Source organism: Crinia signifera, chromosome 9 (assembly GCF_055691185.1).
Source record: "Crinia signifera chromosome 9, ASM5569118v1, whole genome shotgun sequence".
Taxonomy (NCBI): Eukaryota; Metazoa; Chordata; class Amphibia; order Anura; family Myobatrachidae; genus Crinia; species Crinia signifera.
In genome coordinates, this window is record NC_139225.1 from 89,886,050 (window position 1) to 89,912,088 (window position 26,039).

The 26,039-nt window shown below is 45.0% G+C and overlaps 1 protein-coding gene and 1 pseudogene across 3 annotated transcripts in view; both read left to right on the forward strand.

Moving 5' to 3' along the window:
- The window catches only part of VSIG1 (V-set and immunoglobulin domain containing 1), a 51,372-nt gene that overhangs the window by 17,612 nt on the left and 7,721 nt on the right, over positions 1–26,039 (forward strand). For all 3 annotated transcript variants that reach the window (XM_083159353.1, XM_083159354.1, XM_083159355.1), the window contains 2 exons: positions 22,212–22,401; positions 24,681–24,830. In XM_083159353.1, the coding sequence (XP_083015479.1) occupies positions 22,212–22,401; positions 24,681–24,830 (340 nt within the window). The remainder of the gene's footprint in view (positions 1–22,211; positions 22,402–24,680; positions 24,831–26,039) is intronic.
- LOC146039879 (5S ribosomal RNA) lies at positions 12,096–12,214 on the forward strand (annotated as a pseudogene).

The following is a 26,039-nucleotide window of genomic DNA, read 5'->3' on the forward strand; positions in this document are numbered from 1 at the left end:
CGGGGGGAGCCCGGCAGTGGAAATCAGCTGGTCGCAGGAGCATGTTCCTGCGACCAGCGATCACTACAGGGGTAAAACGGGAGCGCGCACCCGGCGATATATCGCTGGTGCACACTCCCATCGCGGGCAATATGGTCGCTCAGCGACCATATTGCCCGCGATATTACACAAAATCCCCCCATGTGTACACGGCTTAAGACTATCCTTGAAGGGTCCAAATGCTGTCACCCTACTCTGCTGGAACCGCTGTCAGAGTATAAAGTCTCTGTATACATCAGATCAGCAATGAGATAAACTTTTCTCTAGTTAGTAGGTTATACTTGTAATGCTTTTTTTGGGGGGGCACTTGTTAGTAGATGTTCATTAGCAGTCATTATTTGCATATTAGTATTTGTTATAAATTAGTCATTAGAATATTATAAAATAGATACTTCACACATGGACAGCGATGTGACAGTGCTATGGGCCTTATTCTAGTTAATTCTTTCTGACAAAATCCTTCTTAGATGGACAAAACCATGTGCACTGCAGGGGGGCAGTTGTAAAATGTGCAGAGATAATTAGATTCCGGTGAGTTATTTTGTTTCTGTGCAGGGTAAATACTGGCTGCTTTATTTTTACACTGCAATATAGATCTCACTTTGAAGTAAAACCCCACCCAAATCTATTTTTCTCTGCACATTTTACATCTGCCCCCCTGCAGTGCACATGGTTTTGTCCATCTAAAAGCCTGTACACACGTACAGATTTTCTGTCTGATCTATCTGGTGGGAACAAAAACCTGGAAATGAGTGGGAGCCACTGACAATCATAAAATTGTTCCCAAACACTTGAAAACAGACAATGATTAGTCAGACAAATTGTTTAATTGTTCTGAAATAACAAATTTATCAAAGCATATATATTTTTTCTGTTTTCCTGCATTTGGGTGGAAATTTTTGATTACCATATGCTCCTATACATTTCCAGGTTTTTGTTCCCACCAGATAGATCAGACAGAAAATCTGTACGTGTGTACGCACCTTAAGAAGGATTTTGTCAGAAAGAATTAACTAGAATAAGGCCCTATGTGCTGAGCAATCTGTCGGAGACAGTGTTCTCCAGTGAGAACACTGGCCCTGACTGGCAATTAACTAGATTTATCCAGTATGCTGGATATTATTCGCCTGGTCAGATTGCTTAGAAAATCCCCAGGGTTTGCTATGTGTGTATGCCCCATAACACCTTATACTCTGACAGCGGTTCCAGCAGAGTAGGGTGAGGGCATTTGGACCCTTCAAGGATAGTGTTATATAACATACCAGAATCTAATTAAGTGTATGACATTTTTTTTTTTCGAATGAATTTTATATTTAATGTATGATATTGGCCAATATTTTGCTGTAGTGTGTTTTATTAATAAAATTGTAATAACATGATTTCAATCCGTGCTGTTTACATTTTTGGTTTTGTTGATGTATTTCACTGTTTATTTTATTATATAATTTTGGTTAAAAAAAGACTTTGACAAAAGTGTAAAGTGTGTTTTATGTGACCGGTGACAGCCCTGGACTAAAGGATAGAAATATACTCCTGCACTGTCTCCTTCTCCTCAGTGTCAGTCACCCCTGCTGGGATGATGTCACTGCACACAACTCACTGTGTTAAGTGTCACTGTACCAACCAATATACTGATATTAACACAGCAGTATGTCTCCTATACTGCTGTTACTGCTGATCACTGTGCGGCCCAAACTCTATTGTACATTCTGCTGGTGCGTATTGCAAACCACTCAGGTTCTAAACATACTTTTGTGTACTCTTCTCCGGGAGAAGCCCGAAGAGGAGACCCAATATTAGCATGTCAGGGGGATGGGGCGGGACATATGTAATCAAGCCCCGCCCCCATGATCATCAAACAATGCAATTCACGGGTCCGCAAATTGGGGGAGGGGCTAAAATGACGCGATTCGCGTCATTTTAGCCCCGCCCCTGGCAGCAGACCCACGAAAACCGGCATTTTGTGCAGCAATGAAGGGGGCTGCGGGGGGCTGCCTGGGCAATGCGGGAGGATTGCGCACCTTCCCGGGGGGCCAGGAGGGGGACCCGATTTTCGGAAGCCTCCCGGCAATTCCGGGAGGGTAGGCAAGCAACGATTTTCTGGCACCTGAAGGTCGGTAACCTTTTTAAAATCTTGACACATCAGGTGCTGGGGGAATTTAGGCTAAAGGAGGGTTTGGGGCTGCAAGAGAGTTTTAAAGAGCAGCAGGAGGGGGAGGGAGCTTAGCTGCCTGCGGGGGAGCTGTGCTGCAGAGGTACAGGGGACACGAAACCAAGGTCATACAGATGGACCAGAAGGGATGAGGCAGCAACATCAGCCTTATTAGGGCTACCAGGACCACACACCACACTGGTGTACTCCATGAAAGCCGCAGCACACCACAAAACTCGGAGGCCAGCTGGTCAGGTAGAGAGTTTGCATCATCAAACCATTTTAAATGTAAAAAATAAATACATCATTGGTATAACAGTATGAGGCGCCCCCTTTGTCTATCTTTTTTTTATATCTATCAATCGATCGATATATATACTAATATAGATATATAATATTATATCTATTTATCACTGCACTTATATAAATAATCAGCATCTGGTATTTCATAATTGAGGCATAGGACCTGATTTCGAGATATCGCTACTGTGCAAAGTTGCAGATGACCAAAAGAAGATAGGCGCCACCCAGACAGACAGAAAACCCGTCCTGTGTAAATTTGCGAGCGGATCACTAATCGCAATCCACCTGCAAATCCATACGCAATGCCTAAACCAATCAGTGGTTTTTGCAGTGTGTGCAAATGTGAGTAGGTCTGACTACCATTAATCTGCAACTGAGACAGGCTGGAAGTGGTCATTGCTGATATCACAGACCCTCCTCAAATCTGCCTGGGTGCAACAGCACTTTTTCTGACACTCCCACCTCTGCAAATGCCACTGGCAAGGAAGTCCAGGAACAGAGATTTGTCCCTCTGGAATGGGTCCTGTTGGGAGGTATCTTGCATGGAGAACTGCTCAGCAGCTGCTCAGGTCATATACTCTGTATCCTTTGCTTTCTTAACAATATCAAAGTATAATCAATATGATCCAGCCAAAAATGCACAGAGTTTATTACAGGTGGTGTTCTGTATATTGAGGCAGAGTGGTGGCAGTGGAGTATTTAGTTTAACTCATGGTGATGACACAGTGGCATTACTTGCAGTGGCATCTAGGGGGGGCGGGTACTTTTTACCTGAGCCAGGTCTGATGGAGGGTCCCGGGCAGGGCCGGATTAACAATGGGCCTGATGGAGCTACAGCTCCAGGCCCACTCCCCAAATAGGCCCATTTTGTAGCTGAAGGCCAGGGCTTTCTAACGAACCCAGCTCCGCGTTGCTAGCCCCCCGGGAACCAGAGATACCGCTAGGCAAACCTGGAACGTTTTCCCCACTGGATAACATGGGACCCCCTAATTCTGACCTCCACCCGGTTCCAACGGCTGCCATTTTCCCCTCCAGCATCACAGAAGCATGAGGTTGAATCTCAGTCTAACCCAAATCGCTGGGCCTTCAATCTGATACCTGGTCCATATGGGTTCATTGGTTCTAGAGATATTGCAGGTAAAACAATTTTTTTTCATTTCTGAAATGTATTTTCATGGCTGTTCATGTTGTTTGAGGACAGATTTCTCTGGAACCAAACAGCCCAGTTTCACTGGACCAAAATTATTCGAAGCCTACATGTAAATGGATCAGTTGGTTCCGAAGATATAGCTGGTTGTTTAAAGGGAGGCGGGGCTGGTTTTCTCTCCCCCTCACACCAGAAAATGCAGGGACTAGGCTGGTGTAAAAGGGGCCAGTCCGGGAATGTCCCTGCATGATCCTGGGACCACATACCCTCCAACATGACCCATTGCATTCGGTACACAATGTTCTGTTCCTGGACGTCCCTGGTAATGTATGATTGTCATAACCTGTGTTGAAACACCATTCTTATCATTTACCTAGCTCCACACAGGTGATGGCAATCATACAATACCAGGGAAGTCCAGGAGCAGAGCATTGTGTACCGAATGCAATGGGTCATGTTGGAGGGTATGGGACCATATTACCGGGTAAGACCCTGCATTTTCTGGTATGAAAGGGATATTATTTCAAATAGCCGGGACATGCAGTGCTCTGAATACAGCCAGGCAGCCCCCTGCTCTCTGCCCGGCTGTCAATGGCTGTCATTTCTGCCCGGCGGCGTATGTCCCCCAGTTACAGCGAGCATGTATTCCCCCTTGGCAATGAGCATGTAATCCCACATGGCAATGAGCATGGAACCCCTGGCAATGAACATGGAACCCCTGACAATGAACATGTAGCTAAGCAGCACTTATGTAGCATACTTTTTAATAGGCATTATGGTATTTGGCATAATACATAATGGAGATTATGGTGTGAGGCTTAACATGTAATGGCCATTATGGTGTAAATTTTGAATGTGCTCCATTTGCGCGCAATGCCCCTATTTATGAAGCATATTGTGCATTACTGCTCAATCTGTTTGGTATAGTGCAGGCATGTACAAACTATGGCCCTCCAGTCGTTGCGAAACTTCAAGTCCCATCATGCAATGCCAATGCTAAAACTATGTCAAGGCATGCTGGGATGTGTAGTTTCACAACAGCTGTTTGGACATGCCTGGTATAGTGTGAATTTTGACTTAATCTGTGTGAATTTTGGCTCATTCCATGTGGCATAATGTGTAAGAGGCAAGTACAGTATAAGGGGGTTACTATTGTGTTGCATGATTTGTATAAGGGGTACTGTATATGGTGTGGTAAACTTAGGTGACCACATAAATGGTGCTGAAATGTTGTCTGCCAACTTTTGGCTTTCAGTATTTTTTTTATGACTGTTATGCCGCCTCACCCCACAAGTATCTTAGGACATTGGCGTCCTGCGGGTGCACCTATGGAGGGCACCCGCCAATATATCTCCCTGCATTTTTCCTATGACAGCCCCCTGCCTTTTCCAGGCATATATAAATAGTTGAAAGTATTTACACAATAGAGACACACCCATGAGCTGACCAACCAACTAGAACACTGGTAACACCCCCACATTATTAGGTGCTGGCCACAACCCCTATTATTGAGCATAATAGGCCCTTGATTATTTTCAGCTCCAGGCCCATTTAGACCTTAATCTGGCTCTGGTCCCGGGTCCCACACCCCCTCCCCTGCTGCAGTGTCGGGCAGAGGGAGTAGAGAGGACAGGCTGCCACTACAGCACAGCCTCTCTTCCCAGCTCAGCACATGCTGCTCAGTGCCTTGTGGTGATCTGGGGAAAAGACAGCTGCAGTAGCAGCCTGCCCTCTCTCTCCCTGAGTGGGTGTCCCACCCACTGGACAGTCAGCTGCCCACACACAGCCTGCATCCCCAAGGAGAGGCAATAAATCACTGCCTGGTAAAAAAAAAAGTCCTTTCACAATGGGGACTGGAGCGCAGTGGCACATCTTGGTTGGCTGGGATGGAGACTCCAGCAGTATGGGGTTTTGAGGCGAAAGAGAACTCCAACAGAGAAATACACATGGATATTATACTGTGTTTATGCACACCCAATGCTGTGTTGGGTAGTATGCCATTTAAATGTTTCAGACTCCTGTCAGGTGAAAGAGACAGTGGTAATATTTTTATTTCTATAGCACTCTAGCTCAAACAGGACTTTCCTTGCAAACTATCAGTTGGATAAACAGGGAGCTGAATACAGAAGAGTAGAGTTACAATAAGGGACCAAATGGAACTAGTTAAATAGGCAGCCCCATTTTATGTCATGCAGTCTTTGGGGTATATTCAATGCTCTTTAGCGAGCTGTGATGGCGAGCAGCACGGGTCAGTATTCAACTGACCCACCTGCACCCACTGTAACCACCTCGCTGGGTTTTTACAGCAAGTTTACAGCGAGGTGGAAACGGCGTGTGTGGCTGCCAAAACGGCGAGGCTCGCCGGTAACCTCATTTGGGGGAATCCTCGCAGTTCTCTGACAGCGAGGATTCCCCTGGAATGTTGAATAGAGTGAGCGGGTTAAACGGTGGGGATGGCTTGTTTTCGGCGATCCTCCTTGAAAACAAGCCATCCTCGCCGGCCACATTGTGTCATCATTCAGCATGTTGGCATTCACAATGTTGGTTCACAATGTTCACAAGGTCAATATTGATGACATTGACATGGTTAAAATGCCAACATCATGTAGTCAGAAATGTTGACATTGTCAAAATGTCAACATATGTTATGTTATTGTTATGTTGCATCCTGAAGGAAGCTTAAGAATGTGGCCAAACCTCCGGGTTGTCTTAGTGCAGGGGTGGCCAAACTGGTCCTCATGGTCTATCAACGGTCCACATTTTCCAAATAACCTAACTGGTGCACATCTGCAGTCATACATTGCCCATTAAGCTGCCTTGCTGCTTCACCAGCCCAGGGCTAGTGTTGTACTATTACCACTGAAGAGATACCGCTAGCCCATCATGGTGGTTCCACAACAGTGTTGTGTCGGTGTTCCCCTCCAGAATCTCCTGAAGAGCAATTTCATAAAGTAGTTTAGTGCAAGTGCACAAGCCTGTCAGATCTATGACCACTGTGAGCAGCAGTCCACGTTTTAAAAATGTAAAAACAGGAGATTACAAATGAGTAAAGCTGGTACACGCTAGCCAATACATTGTCCGTTTTATAGCAAGGCTGTTAATGACGTTGCTGTAAATGCTTGGGCATATTGGATATATTGTGACAGCCGATATGTCTTCAAATATGGGCGGTCCATACACTTTATGTGGGGGGGGGGGGGGGGGGGGGGCTGATGTCACAGCTCGGAAAAAGGAACTGAAATGCCTGACAAGCTGGGTGTCCTGACCACTAAGCAGGTGAAGAAGTTCATGCTCCAGGAGCTAGGCTTTGCTGGAAGCCACCTAGGGTGCATAGTTGTGTCCTCCCTATTTAGGCTTCAGGGTAGGGAAGCAGCATAACAGTTACTGCTCAGAAGACTTCCTGCTCATATGATTAGCTCATGTGACTGAAATCTTACTACCCAGAGGGCTGCTGGTTTTCCAGCCAGGTTCAAATTATGACAGCAGTGCACTACTCTGGTGGTGTGCACTGGTGGCATGTTGGTGACCAGACGGAGATTGTGGGATTTTTGGGTGAGTAAGAGGGGGGCATGTTATGATGCAGATGGGGGGCATGTTTGTGTGCAGAAGGGTGCATGTTGTTGTTGTGCAGCAATGGGTCATATTGTGCAGGGGGGGGTATCATGTTTTGTGAAGGGTGTCAGACTCATGTTGTGCAGGGAGAGGTCCTGTTGTGCAGAAGAGAATGGGCCTAATTCGGTAAAAATCAGTCCCCAGCGTATTTGCTCCAGGGACCAACATTTTGGCCCTGTGCATTTGTATATGCAAATATCCGCATGTGCGGGGACTCTGTGCGAACGCCTTTTGTGACTTTCACAGTCGCCAAGGCGTTCGCACAGGGGGGCAGGATGGAGGTGGTCAGAAGAATGTCCAGCATTCGGATGGGGATGTCCAGCGTTTTCTGTGCGTTCCCACACTGGGCGTCCCAATCTGAACGCAGGTGTGCCAAAACCTACACGGGGTGGGCGCCTGATATCACATGACGCCAGCGCCCGCCCCGTTCTTCACCATGTTCTTTGAAAATAAAAGTCAGCCTTTATTTACGGGCAGATCAAAAATCATTTGATGGTCGGCGACCATCGAATAAACTTTGGCCGTATGCTCCCATGTGTTCACGAAACATACATTCGCATTGCGGCGGGATGTACATGCGGCAGCGGTGGACAGGCATTCGCTCGCCCGGTGGGCAGCGTTAAAGGGCTCACTAAGCAGAGAATCTTAGCTGCTTGGCGAGCCTTACTGAATTAGGCCCAATATGAAGGGGGTATGTTGGTGAGCATAGTTGTGCATGTTGGTGTGCATGTTCAAAAATGTTTAAAAAAACTTGTAGCACTAAGGGTTGCTAATTTAAATGGTACCAAAGTGGATTGGGTCGCTGTAGCATACACTTGTGTCAGGCACTATGGCTCCCTGCTACACCTCTGATCGCATCCTCTCACAGGGCTACTGAGGGTCTTCTAATGGGCCAAATCCAGGTTCAATAATTCCAGCACTGCTGCTGGGCACAAATGAGATTGGGGACTCCCACCGTTATTAGTAGAAGCTTTTCATATAAAATACTACTAAATCTGGGGATCCGGACGGGTTCCCGACAGTCGGGATCCCGACGTCGGGATAATGACTGTAGGGATCCCGACTGTCGGAGTCCCATACCACACCCCTAAATCTGTACTATACATATAGAAAGTGGCAGGTGCTCAATTAGTTTAGTAATACCATTCAGGTGCATGGAAAGAAGGGGGTAATACAGAGTAAGTAAAAATCCATGGTTTCTCCCAGCTCACTGAATGGTATTAGTAACAGTCTAGAACACTGCATGATAATAGAATTCAGAGATATTAGTTACATATATTTGCGCAAATTTATGTGTAAGCCCCAAGCCATCATCAAGGCTTCTCTGTATATTGGGGGTCCCTAGTGCTATATCTAGGTGCACGGTGCAGCACCCCCAAAAAACAGCATAAGCTAGAAAGCCCAGTCGTCACCTGGGGGTGTGGCATGGAATCAGCGCATCATCTGGGGCGGAGGAGGAGGCAACGCTTAGAGCTGGCGCTGCTCCAAGCATTGCCTCCTCCATAGTGGCAACGGGAAATGGGTCACCTGACCCGTTTAACCTGTTCACACTGCCAAGCAACAAGGCAACGAACTGGTAAGAACCCTGCTTTTTACCGGTTCGTATTGCCATTTTGCTACCTGTTTACGGGACATGGTAACCCCTTTCACATTGCACTAATTGTCGGGTCAAACCGGCTTGTACCCAGTAATTAGTTGCGATGTGAAAGGGGTATAAGTAACAATCCATGGTTTCCCCCAGCTCACTGAATGGTATTAGTAACAGTCTAGGACACTGCATGATAATAGAATTCAGAGATATTGGTTACATATATTTGCGCAAATTTATGTGTAAGCCCCCAAGCCATCATCAAGGCTTCTCTGTATATTGGGGGTCACTAAACATCCATAATATATCTGACATTATGAATTATGACAGAGAGGAAACATTTACACCTTGCACTTCTGTGTGTATGACTATTTTTATAAGAATGTTCATTGTGTTTCAAGTTGTATCTTCTTAAACTACTGCTTAGTTTTGTATTCAGGATTTACTTACTGCCATGTCTCTGTTTTTGGACAGCTTGTTTCCTATAGACCTAATTTGAATTCTAAATCACACCTACAGCCATTTCCTTTAAAATAGTTTCAAATTACCACGTGCACCTGCAATAGTGTGGTGACACTATAGGCCAATAAACACAAAGTGCGATTTCAGCGCTATTTGTAAGCACTGTATGTGTGTACCCGAGTGGCGGCTGTGCGTTGCCATCACCTGATTAAGGGCTAGATTCTATAAGCTTCAAAAGTGATAAAATGGAGAGTGATAAACAGCCAGCCAATCAGCTCCTATCTGCCATGTCACAGACTGTGTTTGAAAAATGTCAGGTAGGAGCTGATTGGCTGGCTGTTTATCACTCTTCATTTTATCACTTTTGAAGCTTAAAGAATCTGGCCCTAGATCTTGACTGCATGCAGTCAAAATCTAGTCAGATTGCCAGTGTTGTCACCAGAGAACAGTGGTCAGCACAGGTCGCACAGCACACATCGCTGGTGCATTGCATGTGTGTCAGCAATGTGTGCTTAAGTACATCGCTCTGCACAGGGCTGCAGTTACCCCATATGTATAGGGATATACACACACTTCATGGTTAAGGGCAGATGTATCAAGCTTCAAAAAAGTGATAAAGTGGAGAGTGATAAACCACCAGCCAATCAGCTCCAACCTGTCATTTTTCAAACTCAGTCTGGCAGGTAGGAGCTGATTGGCTGGCTGTTTATCACTCTCCATTGTACCACTTTTTGATGCTTGATACATCTGGCCCTTAGTGAGGACAAGTTGACTGGTGGGATGTGGAACATCAGCTCAAATAAAGAATGGACAGGTGTGAGGTGTGAATGGGAGCTTTTATAGGAAGTATGTACAAGCATATATCTGCCCAATGATCACAGATTATCTCATGATGTCTTCTAATAGGATCCCAACTATTAAAGACGATTTGATTATGACCAGAGAGACAATGAGTGAAAAGTGCAGGTTACGTAATGTGTCCGTAACCTGCTTACCCTTTATACCTAACTACGTGCGAACAAAACGTAGCGCAGCGTAGCGTACCTTTTATTGTGTATTTTGCACCAAGAACCAATACCTTAATACGAGATCCTTTCGCAGTACTTTGTCTCTAATCTGTGAATATACCTTAAAGGACAGAGTCCGCAATATACCTTATCGCTATTATGCGAATAAACAGACACGACCACTGAATAGGAATAAGGAGATTAGAACTCCGTAAAAGGTTTGTATTTAAGTCCCTAATGGACAAAAGGGGGTTACAGAAATAAGAATAAACAGGTATAACAGGTGATACAATATACTAACAATGAATACTAAACAGACTTTACTAAGGGGAAAGAATACAGTTACAAGACACAACCAGCCAACAATACTTTAAGAATAAATACCGTAAAATGCAACCGTTTACCCGTCTCATCAAGTATGCAAAGCGCAGTCCGGTCAGAGCTCACTATCGTTCAGGAATGAACTATAGTCCGGTAGGAAGGTCCAGGGAAAGTAGATGTGCCGAAGAGAGCGAGCCTGCTCCGGGTCGCCTATCTTATAGGGTCAGAAGGGGGAGGTCAAAGGCCATTCTCATTGGTCAGAGATCATATGTCCGGTCCACTGTGATTGGAGGTTAGACGCTGTACCTGGTCTGACCAGGTGCAGGGGAGTGAACTTTAAGAGTCCTTTGTTTGGTGGTTTCGGCGTCAGCAAGGATAAGAACCGGTTTGAGCTAGTTTCCTTTGTTAACTACTTACAACAGAAACTGTCTCTGGAATATGGATTATGTCCATAACTATCGGGCAATGTACATTGCGACATATTCGCAATGACCGGAATACTTCGCATAATGAACTGAGCGGAACGGTACTAAACACGATACAGACAGGTGTGTGCAGGGCTAACTAAGCTATGTGTGGCGTTCTAAACCTTTTAACTATATTTCATTTCGTGTAAGTGTGTTATTATGAATTTATGTGTGATAGTATGTCTACTCTTCTGGTCCACATTGTCACACATACTCGGGTATGGAAACTTTATTTGCGCAACTCTGCGAACCAAAATGGCGGCCATACTATCACAAAATGGCGTGTGTGCACCTAGACTTTCACACAACATTCCTACATAAAATAATAATAGTACTTTCCTGCAAGTCTAACGTTAGTGGACTCCTAATAAAACTCATTTGCAGACTATGGATTAAGACATCCTTAACGCAAAATAGGGTAAAGGGCATGGTTCTACCACGCCAGTAGTTCTAAGGTGCTTCTAAAAACAGACATGCATGCCAGAAACACCCTTTTACCATGTTAATGTCCCCGCTGCAATGGTAGGTAATAGCCTACTCTGAACTACCTGCAATAAACTCGCCATCGGGTATCCCCAGGTCCACACTTTACAATTTAACTAATAAAACCTTAACTTGATATCCCTGTATTGGTCACATTTCTGTGGAAAACTGCTATGTACCAACCATTTGCCATTCCTTTATATTGTACGCAGCTGTGACTTAAACTACTCCACTACATCAATCAGCAAGGTGCTACATAATAATCTTTTACAGATATTGTATCTAACTGCGTTTCAATCCGTTACTAGCTACCAGCCATTGAATTTCTGAGTGCATGTTTAAGCTCCTATAATCTTCGGTGAGAGACTTATATACTTATACCTATACCTACATTTTACTAAGTGTGTATATATATATTTTTTCTGCCCCAACTTTTTTGGGTTCAACATCCATAATTTATGGTGATATTAAGCAGTTAACCTAAGCTGTCGGGTCGTGACCCAACTCACAACGAGTGTACCACCATACCTCACTGGAGTGCCCAAACCCATTTCGAACTTGGAAGCCAAGCAGTGAAGGGCCAGGGCAGTATCCAGGTGGGTGACCCCTGGAGAAGTCCAGGTGTGGTATTTTGTTTTAGGTATCCAAGTCAACTGACTGACAGCACAGGAGCCGCCTACTGCTTCATTTCATATTTGTTTGCCAATTCAGGCAGCAACTGTTTCAGTATATATGCCAACCTAGGCAGTAATTTTTGATTAGATTTACCTAGTAACGTGGGGTCACTGAAACCCCATCTGTTTCCACAGTTGGGGACCTATAACTCATTTTTGCCACCTTTGGTCACTCAGGTCACAATACCTTTGATGACTATATGCAATGAATGACAAATTATTGTGTGGCCATCTTTTTCAAATCATTGAGATATAATTTAATATCTTAAAGTACCACACAACAAAAACTAAACGAATCGCACATGCAGAACGATGTTTATTGTACTGATGCGCCATGCTGTCATATTTTAACAAGTCCACAATAAAAGTTATGTTTTAATAAAATCATCTATACATTTATCTAAAGAGTGCGCCCAAAAAGCGTTTGCTTTCTTTGTTTTGCTTCTTGCAAACAAAACAAACCCACCCTCAGTTAAAACCTTAACTTAACCTTAACAACTAACTTATCTAATAAAAAAGACACGGACACAAAGTGCTGGTGTTTCAAAAATGAATGTCAAATTTATTTTTGACAATTAACTATAACTATAAATGGTGGCGGCACCAAAGAACGGTCACTATAGGAAAGTGAGGGTTAAAGATGACTACACATACAAACCATCGCTGGTGATCACTCTCCCTGGTCATCCACCCAGGCTGGTGGTGGCCATCCCTCGGACAGAAGCATGGCCCATGACAATCAATGTCAAGAGAGAGCGCACCCCACTATCTACACACACACAGAGATCTTACAAGGATGACCGTTCTTTACCGCCGCCGAAGAGAAAAAATAGGGATGGGTGGGTGGGGCTTCGCAGGACAGAGAAGCTTCACATCTAGCATGTGACTTTTCTTACCCTGTCTACATCCCTCCCCCTGCTCTGATAGGCCTTGTGCCCATCCTAATTACAATATCCAAGTGTAACCTGGAGAACCCATCAGCGGTTTATGCTCTCTCACTGCTTACTCAGCCTTCGTGATTCTGTCTGGACATACAATGGGCCTTATTCTGATCGGAGCGGCCAAACGTGCGTACGTTCACAATTACCGCACGCTAGCCGTACGCGGCCGTTAGGGTTAAGTCCGCCCACAAATCGGCCGCTTGCGTACGGGCAGAAATAACGTAGAAGGGGAGTGGTGTACAAATGAGCGTACGGCAACGTACGCGGTCGGCCCAGCCCTTACTCTCCGTCGACTAGCGTACGACTGAGCGTACGGCGCCGTCTACGGCCGTCTTTCCTCCGTCTCCCCACCGCCTTCTTGCGGCGATCTGAGCGTACGCCAGCTTGCACGGACGGGTCCCTATTGTTTTCAATGGAAAACTCAGCTTATGTCACCGCTCGTGAGAGTGAGCGTACGTCCGTGCACGCTGGCATACCCTTCACATATATGGACCTGCAAATCTTGCCTCTCAACTACTAATCTGACAATTGATTAATTAATCTATTTGTTATTCACTTATTGTTTTCTATTAACTCAATTGTCTACCTTAATAAAGACCTAATAAAACTACATTTTAAACCACATTACATGTATATTTGTTATGTTCTAATGTGGCATTTTAATCACTATCTATGTGTCCCCATATTGCTGTTACTTTTAAATCAAGTTATGTTGGTGTTTCTGTATATGTACTAAATTATGTCCATAATTAGTTTGTCCAAAATGTGTAACATGTATACCTACCCTGATGTTATGTGTGATGTTTTAATCGAAAAACATTAAACATTCATGCATTTTCACTATGTGTTATTTTACTCAAAAACACACACATTTACACATCAATCATTACCCCTCACCTCAAATTACTAATATAACTTACATTACACATCTGTATGTACCTACCCTTACAAGCCCTCTAACATATTTATTATTAAAAACACAGGCAATTTATGATACAATATCAACTTTTATTTCTTACAAACATAATAAGGGGGGGGGGGGGATAAAAAAAAATTAAATGCGGGCCTCCAGTAGGCCAAAAAGAAGTTGAAAATAAAAAAGGGTCAGGAAGATCTCCCGAATAAGGGCTGCCACCTCCTCCTGCTGCTGTTCAGTGTCTGTAGTGAAGGGATAAAAAAAAAAATTAATATATAACATAAACAAATGTTTGTTGTATTTGTACATAATAAAAAGTTGTGAGTTATGTGTGAAGGGCACATACATTTTTAAACTACATTGAAGATGGGTCTGCTGTAAACACAGTACTAAAAAAAAATATGTTAACACACACATACTGTACATAGTAAATAACATTAATTCAATTACTCCTTCATCAATGAATGTATGCTGTATCCCAATTGGTACTTTGTTTTTGGGGGACTGTCCTCTAACCTCACAATTAGCCTGTGCTATTTAAGGGTTATGACATTGTTGTGGCTTAAGCACTCCTTACTATTTTAAATTTAGGACATTGCTGTACAAATTATAGGCCTACAGCTGTAGGCCTATAATTTGTACAGCAATGTCCTAAATTTAAAATAGTTTGTAAAGCATGCATCCGCATGGCCTCACACACTATTACCAAAACAATCTCGACATTTAAGTTGCACCAGTGGCAGATTAAGCCTTTGGGGGGCCCGGGGTACTTTAGAGCGGGGGGCCCCCTTGCACTTGTCATTACTGGCCGCACACTGCATGGCCGAATATTATACTGTCAAAACATAGAGTAAAGGCAGAATAAACTTGGTCAATGGTTACCTGCAGGGGATATATATATATATATATATATATATATATATATATATATATATATATAGACAGGGGGTTGGCGGCACTCGGAATAATAATAGACACCATATATATATATATATATATATATATATATATACACACACCACATGAAAAGCCTGTGTTTGTCCCTCTGCCCCTTACTCTGGAGGAGACCTCACAGTCCTAGTGCTGCCTCTGATTAAAAACCCTCCTATGACTAAGCTGCTGCTGCTGTTCTCCATGGACCTGAGAAGTATGTAATGAGCTCCACCAATCAGAGCTCAGCACAAACTTCTCAGCCTCTGTCCTCTGGTGCAAAGTGTCATGGGACTTAGTCAACTCCCAGAAAAGCACTGCACACTTGTGCAATCAGTGTGCCTTGCCTCCCGATGCTCAGCACCATAAATCATTGTCACATTGGCAGATAGGTGAAGCTGCAGCACTACCCCACCCATGCACAAAACATTTAGCAACAAAAAAAAAACATAACTTAAACATTGTCTTTTTAAAAAAAAAAAAATGACAACCACAGGGGGCCCATAGCTAGAGGGGGTCCCAGGGGCACTGACCCCTTGCGCCTCCATTATAATCTGGCCCTGTGTTGCACATCATGCTGGGAACTGGAGTTACCCAACACCACATAACTACCACACCACTAATGTCGGATATCTCATTGGATGTACTGTTATGTCAATTATTCAAGGGGTGAGGCATGGCCACACTCAAAAAAACCACCAAGGGGACCCTTGTTCCTGGAGAAGGACAGGACACACCTCATGGTCGCCCTGCAGTGATATGTTGCAACTAATGTTGATGTTGGATACACATATGTGGTTGTTGTGATTGCTTATGTGTAGAAATGTGTAGGTCAACATTAGACACATTATTTACTTACGGCTACTTGAGCCATCCTGGGCGCCGCTGGTTGGCTGTGGAGTGGTTGGGGAAGGCAGGAGCAAGGAGGATGGTCCTGGTCTTTGGCCCGAGGTACTGGGTGTTACTGGGGAGTGGAGAGGTTTGGGGGTGGGTGGTGGAGAGGTGTAGGGGGGTTGGAAATGGGGTGGGGAGGGGGGGGGGTGGGGGTTGTGGAGGGGGTGTGGGTTGTGGAGGGGGGGGGGGTTGTGGAGGGGGGGGGGGTTGTGGAGGGGGGGGGGGGTTGTGGAGGGGGGGGGGGTTGTGGAGGGGGTGGGGGTTGTGGAGGGGGTGGGGGATGGGGAAATTGTGTGGGTGAAAACTGCACCCTGGGTCTCCTCTTCTTCCTCCTCCTCTTCTTCCTCCTCCTCCTCTTCCTCCTCCTCCTCCTCCTCTTCTTCCTCCTCCTCCTCTTCCTCCTCCTCTTTCTTCTCCTCCTCCTCCTCCTCCTCCTCCTCCTCTTCTTCCTCCTCCTCTTCCTCCTCTTCCTCCTCCTCCTCCTCGGCTGCCTGGTCCCGGGCTGCCTGGTCCCGGGCTGCCTGCTCCCGGGCTTCAATGCGTGCCCTTGCCCGTGCTGAAATGTTCATGTTGATGGCATAGAAATCGAAGATTGGGTTTCATAAAAAAGGGGGAAAGAAAAATTCACATTAGTCATGCTCATAACCTTCAAAATTATCATTGCTGTGAAATTTCAGACATTTATCATGCAAACTATTTGATATCCTACACCCAAAAACTGATCAACTACTTAAACCCCCCTATACACCCCCATATACACCCCCTATACACCCCATATACACCCCCTATACACCCCCATATACACCCATATACACCCCCTATACACCCATATACACCCCCTATACACCCCCTATACACCCATATACACCCCCTATACACCCCCATATACACCCATATACACCCCCTATACACCCATATACACCCCCTATACACCCCCATATACACCCATATACACCCCCTATACACCCATATACACCCCCTATACACCCCCATATACACCCATATACACCCCCTATACACCCATATACACCCCCTATACACCCCCTATACACCCATATACACCCCCTATACACCCCCTATACACCCATATACACCCCCTATACACCCCCTATACACCCATATACACCCCCTATACACCCCCATATACACCCATATACACCCCCATATACACCCCCTATACACCCCCTATACACCCCATATACACCCCCATACTCAGGAACATATTTATAAAAAGTACACCAAACATTGCTAAAAAACGCTGACATACTAGTAATCAAAACTTACATCGGGCAATATGGCGGCGAAGGCTGCTGAGTAGAACCGGCTGCCGCCGGCGCAGGTCGGACCAGCGCCGCTCAACCTGTCCCAGGCTTCTGCGGACGCCGGTTGTTGAAAATATCAGGCGGCGGGCAGCATTATACGCCCGCCGCTTGTCCGCATTAGATACATATGGGCCCCTGGGCCCCAGGTGACGATCCATCACTTCCACCAGGGCCAAAAGCTCACATGTAGAAAAGGGCCTGGCTCTTGTAGAAGTCATATTGGCAATGGCGCAGTTATTAATTGCAGGTACATATATCACTTTTGGTGCTTGCTGATTGGTCGAAAAAATTGTTTGTTTGGTATTAACTTTATTAATCCCTCTTATATTAACAAACTGGATGCGAATAGAAACTTACGCGGACCGTTCCGATATACACACCACAACCAACAGCATGCATTCAATGAAGAGAGAAGTACTGTATTTACAGTGTGCGGAAAATAATACACGCACCCCGTCTACTCCTAACTACGCTGCTTAAAGGGGGCTCAATACACCAATTGCCATGAAGAGAAGTACTGTATATATATATAGTAAGCGGAAATTAATACACGCAACCGTCTACTTATAACTACGCTGCTTAAAGGGGGCTCAATACACCAATTGCCATGAAGAGAAGTACTGTATATATATATAGTAAGCGGAAATTAATACACGCAACCGTCTACTTATAACTACGCTGCTTAAAGGGGGCACGATACAGCGATATGCATGGGGAGGAGTACTGTATATACAGTAGGCGGAAAATGATACACGCAACACTCTACTTATAACTACGCTGCCTAAAGGGCCACAATGCAACATGTTGCTGTATGACAATTTCATACACATTACATATGTAAGGAAAGCATTATAACGTGATGTTTTGAAATGTGACTCACAAAGCATACACGAACTCCAACAGATACCAGCTGACAACACTCATCATTGGAATGACAGGTGCACACATTTCACGATGTAGCCCACAATGCTCCACAACCTGAGTAGATACATATACGGGTGATTGATCAGGTGCATTGAGACCTGCGTAATTTAAGCGGCAATTATCGGCGGGAAATATCGGCGTAAATTTGCATATACCTTGCGGGGAAAAATATACGCCCCCTTGTTCGTGGCGGGAGATTAACATATAAATATTCAGTCAGATGCAGGCCACAATTGCTGCAAACATGTCTGACTCTGACGATTCAGCAGCAGAGGACGCTCTGCAGAGAGCACAAGCCGAATCCATGCTTCAAGCATTACAGAAGAGGGAAGAGGAGCGGAGAAGGAGGGCCCAAGAGAGGAGTCGCCTGCAAGATCAAGCGGGCCCCTCAGTAACAGGCCCTGGTGAACCTCCACCAGCTCCACAAGGGCCAAGCAGCCAGCCAGAACAAGAGGTTGCATCTCTCCAAACAGGTGTGACCCAGCAGGTGCATGGTGAGAGAGCTGGGGCCACCAGAAAACGTGCTGCAACATCTAGGGTGATGACTGAGCAGGATACCACCACCAGAAGGAGAAACCCTGCATTTGTAGAGGCCGAAATGCGAATTCTCGTGCCCAGGGCACGCGAATGGATTGAATTGGCAACCAGGAAGCCAGGTGCCAGTGCAAGGAGAAACCTTTGGGACAAGATCACAGAGGAAGTGAACCAGGTGTCACCAGTGGTCAGAACTTGGGACGCGGTGAAGAAAAGGTTAGTGTGTTTGTCAGGGCAATTTGTTCAGCAGTCTCCAACAGGAACTGAGGCCCTTATTCTAGTTCTCTCTTTCTGGCCAAATATTTCTTAGATGGACAAAACCATGTGCACTGCAGGTGAGGCAGGTGTTACTTGTGCAGAGATAATCAGATTTGGATGGGGTTTTACACCTGCCTCACCTGCAGTGCACATGGTTTGGTCCATCAAAGAAATATTTGGCCACACATGGCACAAAAGATCACCCACACTAGGAAATGTCACGTAGCTAGGGGTACCACCTAGTCCCTTTAATTCCGGACACATATTAATTACACAGGTTCTGTGGCTGGCTGACTTCAAGACTCCACTTCACCTAATTTTAAACTGCCACAGAACCTGTGTAAGTAACATGTGTCCAGAATTAAAGGGACTAGGTGGTAACCCTACACGTAGCACAGTGGTGCACATATCTCATGGTGATATTTGTATTTTTAAACTTGTAGGTGGACTGACTTCAAAAGTGCCCTGAAGAGGAAGATGACTGACCGGTACAACCACAGCATGTCCACCGGGAGCGGTCCTATGCCTGACCATTTGGAGTTTACCCCCCTGGAGCTGGACTCCTGTGACGTGATCGATGTGGGGGAGATCAGGGGGATCTCCAATATGGACAGTGAGCTCCCGGTGGAGGTCTTTGCTGCTGCTTTTGATGGTAAGTCACAGTAATGCATTGTATTTAGAAAGATATTTTTTATTGCGTATGTGATGGTGACATTGTTTTCAATTCTTATCCTAGCAGAAGCAGAAAGTCAGGATGTACCGGCAGCATCGGCCTCTGCAGAGCCACAGGTGGAGCAGGTGGTCCAGCCTCCATCAAGACGTCGCCCCCAGCCCCAGCCACAGGAGACATTGAGTGAGAGCCTGTTGGTGACGCTGGACAGGATCGAGCAGCAAGGGGTGGATGCTGCGATCCGTCAGCAGCAGGTGGCGGATTTTCTGGCGGAGTGGAAGGCCACAAACCAGCTGCAGGTTGAGGCGTTGAACCGCATTAATGAAACTCTGGCGGCTGGCATGCTAAGCATTGGCCAACACCTCAGCCGCCAGAATGAACTTCTTGCGGAGCAGCTGTCCACCGCCAGGTCCCTAAGGGACAATCCCCCATCTGCTGCCCCACCCCAAGCTGCTCCCCAACCTTCCACCTCGGCTGACCCTCCTGTGGCGACTAGGGGAAGACGCCGAAAGCCAGCTGACCCAAAGGCCCCTGTCCCCAAGGCCCCATCTAAAAGGGGCAAAAAAGGGCCCAAATGAGACCTGGGTCACTTCCTCTGTGGTTGGAGGCCAAAGGTTTAAATTGCACTGGACATCCGCTTCCTGAGTTGCCCATCGATCCATTTGCGTGCCATGGGCATGAAAGTTCGTATTTTGACCTCTACAAATGCAGGTTTTTTTTTTTGGTGGTGTGTATCTTGCTTAGTAGTCACCCTGGTTGTTGCAGTACGTATTCTGGTGTCCCCATTTCTTTCACCATTGCATTTGCAGGGTAACACATGTTTGGAGATATGCAACCTCTTGTTCTGGCTGTTTTATTATTTGTGTGTATATTTTTTTTTTTTTTTTTGATTTCTCACATTAAAGTGTCAAGCTGTGATGCTGAACAGCAAATAAATTAATTTTACAAATTAAATCTAAATGGTGGTATGTGTAATTTCTTGTGTGAAACAAATACTAGATTTATGTGTACTTACTGACCAGGGTATTTTTGAACATTTGTTGAAGTGTGGTGGAAGTTTCCCATGTGTAACCCTCTCCATGGCCATTCCCATGTTCCTATCCAACTTTTCCCTGCTAATTAGTTTGTGTCAGCACATGTGCAGAGCAACTTAATAGGTGAGAAAGCAGTTTGTGTGCAGGTGAGGTAGCTCCTACAGTAGTAGGTAAAAGCAGGTCCAGAACAATGCTTTCCTCATGGAGTGGGTGAGGCAGACAAACAAGGGTGAAAAGGTACATTTGTGTAGGAATTCATATGTGTCCTCCCTAAAAAAAGATGTGTGAATGGGCCAAACATGATAAATTAGCTTGTGAACAAACATGCATAACTTTTAAAATATATATGATTTGACAGTGTCATAAGCAGATGTAGGAATCCTTTGTTAGAGAGATGAGAGTGCAATAATGTGATTGGTGGCATCTTACATCCAGAGTGTAGTGAAATCCAAATCATAGCAGATGAGATAGTGGTACAGGTCATAATTTGGGGTACTATACAAAGATTGTGTTGAAAATAGTGGTCATGTGCTTCAAACATTGCAGAAACATCGTTTGTAGGTGTTAGATGTGGTTTATGTTATTGTATCCTAAATACAAAACCTATGTTAGTATTAGAGTGAACACGTTGACACATGTCGACTTGTGTAGATTGAGTGTGCTACTGCGTAAAGTCTATGAAAGCAGGTAGTGAATGTGTCTGTTTATCAAATACCTACCTTAGCGTATAAAAAGATTCTTACCTTAAATTAAACAAACCTTTAAATGTGGAGAAGTATAGAAACATAAGCTTCCAATGTGTTTGCGTGCTGCATGTGTGGCTTGCAGGCAGTGAAATCATGGTTTGGAGTTAATAGACTGCAGCATTGCTTATTACATTCAGGTGTATGTGTTTGAGTACTAATCAGCGTTAATTAGCCAACTCAGGCGCACGCTGGCAAACGGTATCTGTAGGAGTGGTTTTAGCTGTCGGTTGGCGGCCGCCTGTTTGGTGTCCGAAACGAACGGTGCCTTAGTCGATCGTGCGGTAGTAGCACCGCTCATTTCTGGTGCACACCCCCGTGTACGCCCATATTTACGCCCATTTTCCCTCATTATTTCGGCCGCTCCCATCAACACGCCCCTATGCCGCCCCATTACCCGTACGCTCGCGTACAGGTTTTTTCGCACGTTGAGACACCGGCCGTAAGCGTTGTGGCGTGCTCGCGCCGGCGCATTAGCGTATCTGCACATGCGCAGATCGTAAAAAAAACCGGGACGTACGCGTACGGCCCGGACGCTCCAACCAGAATAAGGCCCATGTGTGCCAACTTATGAGACACTGGGAGAGTCCTGTCTTGCCTGAATGGGGACAGCTGGGAGGTATCGGTTAGAGTTGAAAGTTAATTAAAGATTAGGTTACAGTTGTAAAAGTACAGACTTAGTTATGCAACCTGTACACTGGAAAAAATATTTTATAGCGTTCTTTCAACTAATGATTCTGGGGATTTGTATACTGTAATTAAATCAGTCTATTTGTGTTTTGTGCTGTAGGTGTATGTTTATGCAAATGGAGTATCATATTCTATGGGAAGGTTTCAGAACAGAGTGACGGCGTCCAACGCTACCGGAAATGCTACAATAACTATATCCAACATGCAGCCACAGGATACTGGATTCTACTCCTGCGAGGTGTCCAAATTACCGCAGTTGGGACAAGCACATCTTCGGCTGGTTGTACTGGGTATTTACAGCATAGTGTATCCACCTTTATGTGCAATTCTTAGAAATATATGTATGGTACACATGTGCTATAGACAACTGTATATGAGACTTTAAATGGGGATAATTACAATATCCCGGCTGTCAAAGGACCCACCGTAGCATCTCGATATGGAAAATCACGACAGGTTCTCTGTAAGGGACTTAACCCTCTCCCTCTAATCCTTCTTGCTTACAGCCTAACTCTAACCCCCCCTGCTGCAGTCTGATATTACCCCCCATACCCCACAGCCCAAACTTAATCTTAACCCCCACACTCCACAGCTTAACCGCCCCCCCCCCCTTTAAACCTAACCTTCCCTACCCACAGCCTTAAAGTGCCCACACACTAGAACGATTTTTGGGCCGATTTTCGATAAATCGGCCGATATATCGTCCAATGTTTACCGATAATCCGTCGAAAATCGTCCGATTTTGTCCGATGCGCGCACCCGTGGATCTTTTGTTAAATGTTCTGATCTCACGTGCTGCACAAAACATCAGAAGATTTAACAAAAGATCCATAGGAACGCACACAGGATCTTAAGAAAAATCTTTGGTAAAGATGTGCGCTTGCCTGAAATCTTTTGTCCAGGACGGGCAAAAGATTTAAAGGCTAATTTATGCGCACATCTTATGATCGCAGATCTTTCTAGTGTGTGGGCCGGATGCCGACTGTTAGTATTCCGGTGTCAGCATCTTCATCCACTTGTAAGTTCTGGCGCCAGTGTTCTGACCGCAATCATTCTAGCATTGGGATTCTGGAACCCAGCATCCAGGATTATAACTGAATCCCCTTGAATGTTTCATATGTGCCAGGCTTTCATCAACCCCTAGTTGGTCATATCCTGTAATCAACTGAGTAAAAAATCCTCTATAGCTTTAATATTTTGTTCTGCCATTGACTTTTAATGTAAGATAACTCTGGGAAGAGAAATAAATGCAGAATTTCATCAGTAGGGGGAGGCATGCAACTTTTGACCTTGAAAGAACGTGTAGTTTGCAGACTTTGTCATTTTGCTAACACAGTACATATTTAAATATAGAAACTGGTGTAATGGAAGGTGGGAATAAGTAAATCCTGATGCAGGCAGTGTGCTACTAGCTTCTGTACATCTCTGCATGTGTAAAAACACTACAGTATCTACGGTATGTATATGAGCACGTGTCATTTGTGTAATATACCGCCACTTCCTACTCAACATCGGCCCGTTTGTTCTTCATTCTAAATAGACAAATCCATTCCCTTGTGAAAATCTTTATCCCGCTGATAAATACCCAAGGACCTTTATTACGATTTGGCCACTTTTCACCTGATTCTGATGGATTGGACCGAGAAATTGGGTGAAAAGTGGCCAAATCGCATGTGTTTGACATCCAAAGCATGGTCCAGCGTGCATTGAGACGGAGACGGGCCTGCCGCACGTCCGATCTTTGACTTGGACAGCCTCCCATCAGTAGGGAATGGGATCGCATATGATATATTGTATGCAGAAGGACCACATACGATCATTTATATATAGGGATTAATCCCTGGACACCAGTTGTGCTCTCGTTGAGGGGCTCCACATTTTGACCTGAACCTGCAGGAAGAAGTGGCAAGACTATCCAGCTGACCCTTCCCACAGATCACAATATTTTTGGGCCTTAGTTCCACTTTAAATGGTAATACGAGTGTCTTCAATAGGAATTACAATTTTCTGGGGTGTCTGCAATGTCTTACACCAAACCTAACTCTCTCTGCACAGGTTACATCTGCCCCACCTGCAGTGCACATGATTTTTCCCATTAGCAAACCAAATGTTCTTTGCAAGTGAACCAGAATCAGATCCAATGTTTTATCTATGAAATGAGCCATATTGTTAAAACGTTTTAATAATAGTAAATAATATGTATTATTTATTAACAGTTATATAGCGCAAACATATTCTGCAGTGCTTTGCAGAGACTATTAAGACATATATGTATGTAATACTTTAATCATCCAGCGCTGTTCATTCTTTTCTATTTTTGTTGAAATTTGACATCGTCCCTCAAGAACATATGCTAAGACACTGCCCCAGGATACCACATCATGCAATTTGTCTCACGTTATCCTCACACAATCAAGCATTTTCACATCTACTGTACCGTAGTATTATATATGTACATTGTCTTTATTCTAGCACATATTGCCCTGCATGAGGCAATAGAGAGGCGTCAGTAGTTTACAAAGTTTTTCTTAGATGTTTGATCTCATGCCATTTCCAATTTATCTTACAGCCCCGCCCTCTACTCCGCACTGCAGTATTGAAGGACACGCAGCGATTGGACACTCTGTTACGCTGCTGTGTAATTCCTTAGTGGGGATGCCTCTTCCAAACTACACCTGGAACATATTAGCCAATGGGGTTCTGAAGCCACTAAACTTGGGTGAGTAAAACTGACAGGATTGGATGTTATATGATGATAGCCCTCATGCACCACTGACTGATAAAGGTGGTGCCGGTGTAGCTGGGAAGATTGGACTGTGGGAACAGCAGCTGCTCATGCAGTAGTATGTGGCTGTCAACCAGTAGTAAATATTAGACCAATATTTGCATGACCATTATTAAATAGCCTAATGCAGCAATCCTCTAAAAACTGTTTTCAGAGTAGTGACAGAAAATGAGTAAATGGATGTCCACCGCTCTCTTCAGCCGCCCGCCTGTCTGCCACTTGGAAATCGGGAGCAGATTGCCAATCCCAATTGATTGGACGTGCAACACGTCAGATCAGAGGACCAATTCTCCAACCCCCGGGGCCGGCAATGCACGATTGTGTGCACACGGATTCGGTATGAAATCCTGACGGTCAAAATCCCGACAGAGTTGAACATCCTGGATGGGTCAAAATACTGACAAGGACAAAATCCCGACATGGACAAAATCCCGACATTTAAAATCCCGATGTCCCATTTGACCCATTCGTGATTTTGACCCTGTTTGGATTTTGACTGCATCCCGTGCACACGATGTGCAAACAATCTGCATACAATCTATCATACAATCCCTTGAGATTGTTTGATTGGATACAATGTCTGAATAGGGTTTAGGAGTCCTCTATGGTCAGTCAGGCTCCATGCCACTTGGAGGAGTTGGCTTAATCTGGGTGCACACCTGACCGGCATGTTGGCAGACCTGTCATTACGCAGAATGAACGGCCAATGTCGGTCAGATGCTCATTGTGTTGGTGAGAACACTCAGCTTGGTGGGCATTTCAGTTTGCCCAGCTGTGACGTCAGTGTCACTCAGCAAGTGTATGTACAGTCTGCAAACTGTCCTTACACATAGCTGGATGCGCTGATATACTATAGCTAAAGCTGCCCATACACATCCCGATTCCGGCGCCGCGATGTGTGCTTTGAGATGCGCCCTCCCACGGCATCTCATCGCACAGTACAAAAAGTATGTGCTGCACAAACTTTTTGTACTTGCTTTTTATCGCATTGCATGCACAACGCATGCAACGCGATGCAATGCTATTTAAGCCCAGAACACACACTGGGATCGGGACGTGTATGGGCAGCTTAAAGCTGATTTGGCCTTATGTTATGCTGCACAGCCCTATGCCATATGTCTGTTAATTACATCATTCCTTGAT